General features: G+C 35.2%; 1 protein-coding gene across 1 annotated transcript; it reads left to right on the top strand.

Annotated features, from left to right (window-relative positions):
- Nucleotides 1–716: 716 nt before the first annotated feature.
- On the top strand, nucleotides 717–1,244 carry LOC149220979 (uncharacterized). Its single transcript, XM_089387275.1, has one exon. The coding sequence runs from the start codon at nucleotides 717–719 to the stop codon at nucleotides 1,242–1,244; it is 528 nt and encodes a 175-aa protein (XP_089243401.1).
- Nucleotides 1,245–2,127: the final 883 nt, after the last annotated feature.

Raw genomic sequence — 2,127 nt, forward strand, 5'->3', positions numbered from 1 at the left:
GAATGGTGACGATGGGTTGCAAGAGAGTGTGTGAGAGTTGTTGGTGAAACATGGTGCATGATGGTGGTATGCATAAAGGGTGAAGTATAGACCAATCTCAGTATCTGAAAGGTGCTTCATAGATGCATAGAATGCATTGGTAATTGAGGTGATGTTGTCGATGTTTCTCGGTAATCAGTGAATTGCTAAAGGCATTGGTGATTGAGGAAATTGTTTTATTTTGAAGGCAGAAGTGGAATTCATTGATTCTAGTGTGAAATTGGATGAACGATGAACCAATGAGTGTCAAGAAAGTTGTAATTTGCAAAAACAAAGGTTGGTTCTCCTTCCAGTGGGAATTGGAAAGTATTTGGGGTTGTAGCTCCATTTAGTTGTAGTTGATAAATCAAGGAGTTGAAGCTTCCTACTGGTTGTAGCCAAATATTTGTAAAAACAAGTTGTAGCTTTCCCTATGAATAAATTGAAAATAATTTTTGAAAATTTACATGTTCTTTGTGTGTTCCATTGAGATTATTTATATTCATTCTTATTATGCTTAGTCATTGCTGAAGTGTTTAATGGTGTTTGAATATTCTTGCACAAAGTAAAAGAAAGTTGTTAGAAATTTCTAAAATATTGATTCACTCTCCTCTTGTTATTGTCCTAGTTTCCAATAATTGGTATTAGAGCCAAGTTACTTCAAATGAGTTTAACAGCTGGAAGAAATATCAAACACTATGGAAAACCAAGAAGGAGGTTTTACCAAGACGGCACCAATGCTCAATGGAACAAACTCTCGATTTTTGAAAGTGAGGATCAAGACCTACATTCAATCACTTGGAGTTGATATGTGGGATGTTGTGGAAGAAGCATATCAAAGGCCTAAAATAGTGGTTACCAAATATCAAAAGTTGGAATTCACTTGCAATACTAAGGTAATGAATGCTCTGCTTGTTGGTCCACCTAAACCAAAGTTTGTCAAGTTAATGGATTGCACATCTACCAAAGCTATCTGGGACAAGATGAGCAATTGTTATGAAGGATACAGTAAGGTAAAGAAAGCTAAAATCCAAGGTAATAGGATACCATTTGAATATTTAAGAATGCATGATGATGAAGATATTGGAAGGAATTTTTTGAGAGTTGATGAAGTTGTGAACACCATAAGAGGGCTTGATGAGAAGTTAGATGAAGCCATGGTTGTTCAAAAAGTGTTAAGATCTCTACCTGATAGGTCTAATCCCAAGGTGTTAGCCATTAAATAAATGACCATTCTAATCAATCTCACTTTAGATCAAGACGTTGCAATACTAACTGCTTATGAGATGAGGATTTCTGAAGGCAAGTTTCCAACAAAAGAATTAAGCTTCAAAGTAGAAAAGAAGTGCAAGGATGAGCATGACAACTCGTGGTGTGAATCAGATGAGGAAGAAGCCAACTTCATGCGGAAGATCATGTGAGGATCACACATGTATAAATGTAAGCTATTATTCAAATGTTTCAATTGTGTCAAAGTTGGTCATTATGCATTGAAGTGTCCTGAAAAGAAAAAAAATGATTATGATCCTAAAGAAAAATTCAAGAACCTTCAAAAGGAAAGAAAAAATACTAAGAATTTTTTTATGTTCAAGAAGAGAGCTCATCGGAAAGTGATCCTAGCCAATCCTCAAATGGGGAAAAGTATGATGAGAGCCCCAAAGAATTTAGTTGATTGCCATAGAAAATCAACAAGTCTAGACCATTAATTCCTATGATGAAGAAGGAGAAGTAGATCTTGAAGGAGAACTGATAAGTGATCTTGATGAAATAGAAAGGCTAAGGAAGAAAAATAAAGTTCTGAAGGATTCTTTCAAAAAAGAAAAAGTTGAGGTCGTGGAGCCATTGCTCTTGCAAATAGAATAAGGTAAGAAGATTCAAGAATCCCTAAACCGACAACTGAATGAAAAGGTTCAAGCATGTGAGAAATTAGAAGGAGAAGTCGTGTTGTTGAGGAAAGAGTTGGAGAAGGCTAAATCATAGCTCAGTTTTAATTAGAAATTTAGTAAAGTAACTAAGGATTTAAATGAGATATTGGAGGCTCAACGTGTCTCTAAAGAACACAGTGGTCTTGGCTTTGAAGTTGAGTCCAAAAAAATAGTTGAATTAAAA

Source organism: Pinus tabuliformis, chromosome Q, assembly GCF_031772625.1.
Source record: "Pinus tabuliformis cultivar Carrire ecotype Pingquan chromosome Q, CPIR1, whole genome shotgun sequence".
NCBI classification, from domain to species: domain Eukaryota; kingdom Viridiplantae; phylum Streptophyta; class Pinopsida; order Pinales; family Pinaceae; genus Pinus; species Pinus tabuliformis.

Bases quoted from the DNA above. Each gene is read 5' to 3' on its own strand.
- LOC149220979 (XM_089387275.1), top strand. From the start codon at position 717: ATGGAAAACCAAGAAGGAGGTTTTACCAAGACGGCACCAATGCTCAAT.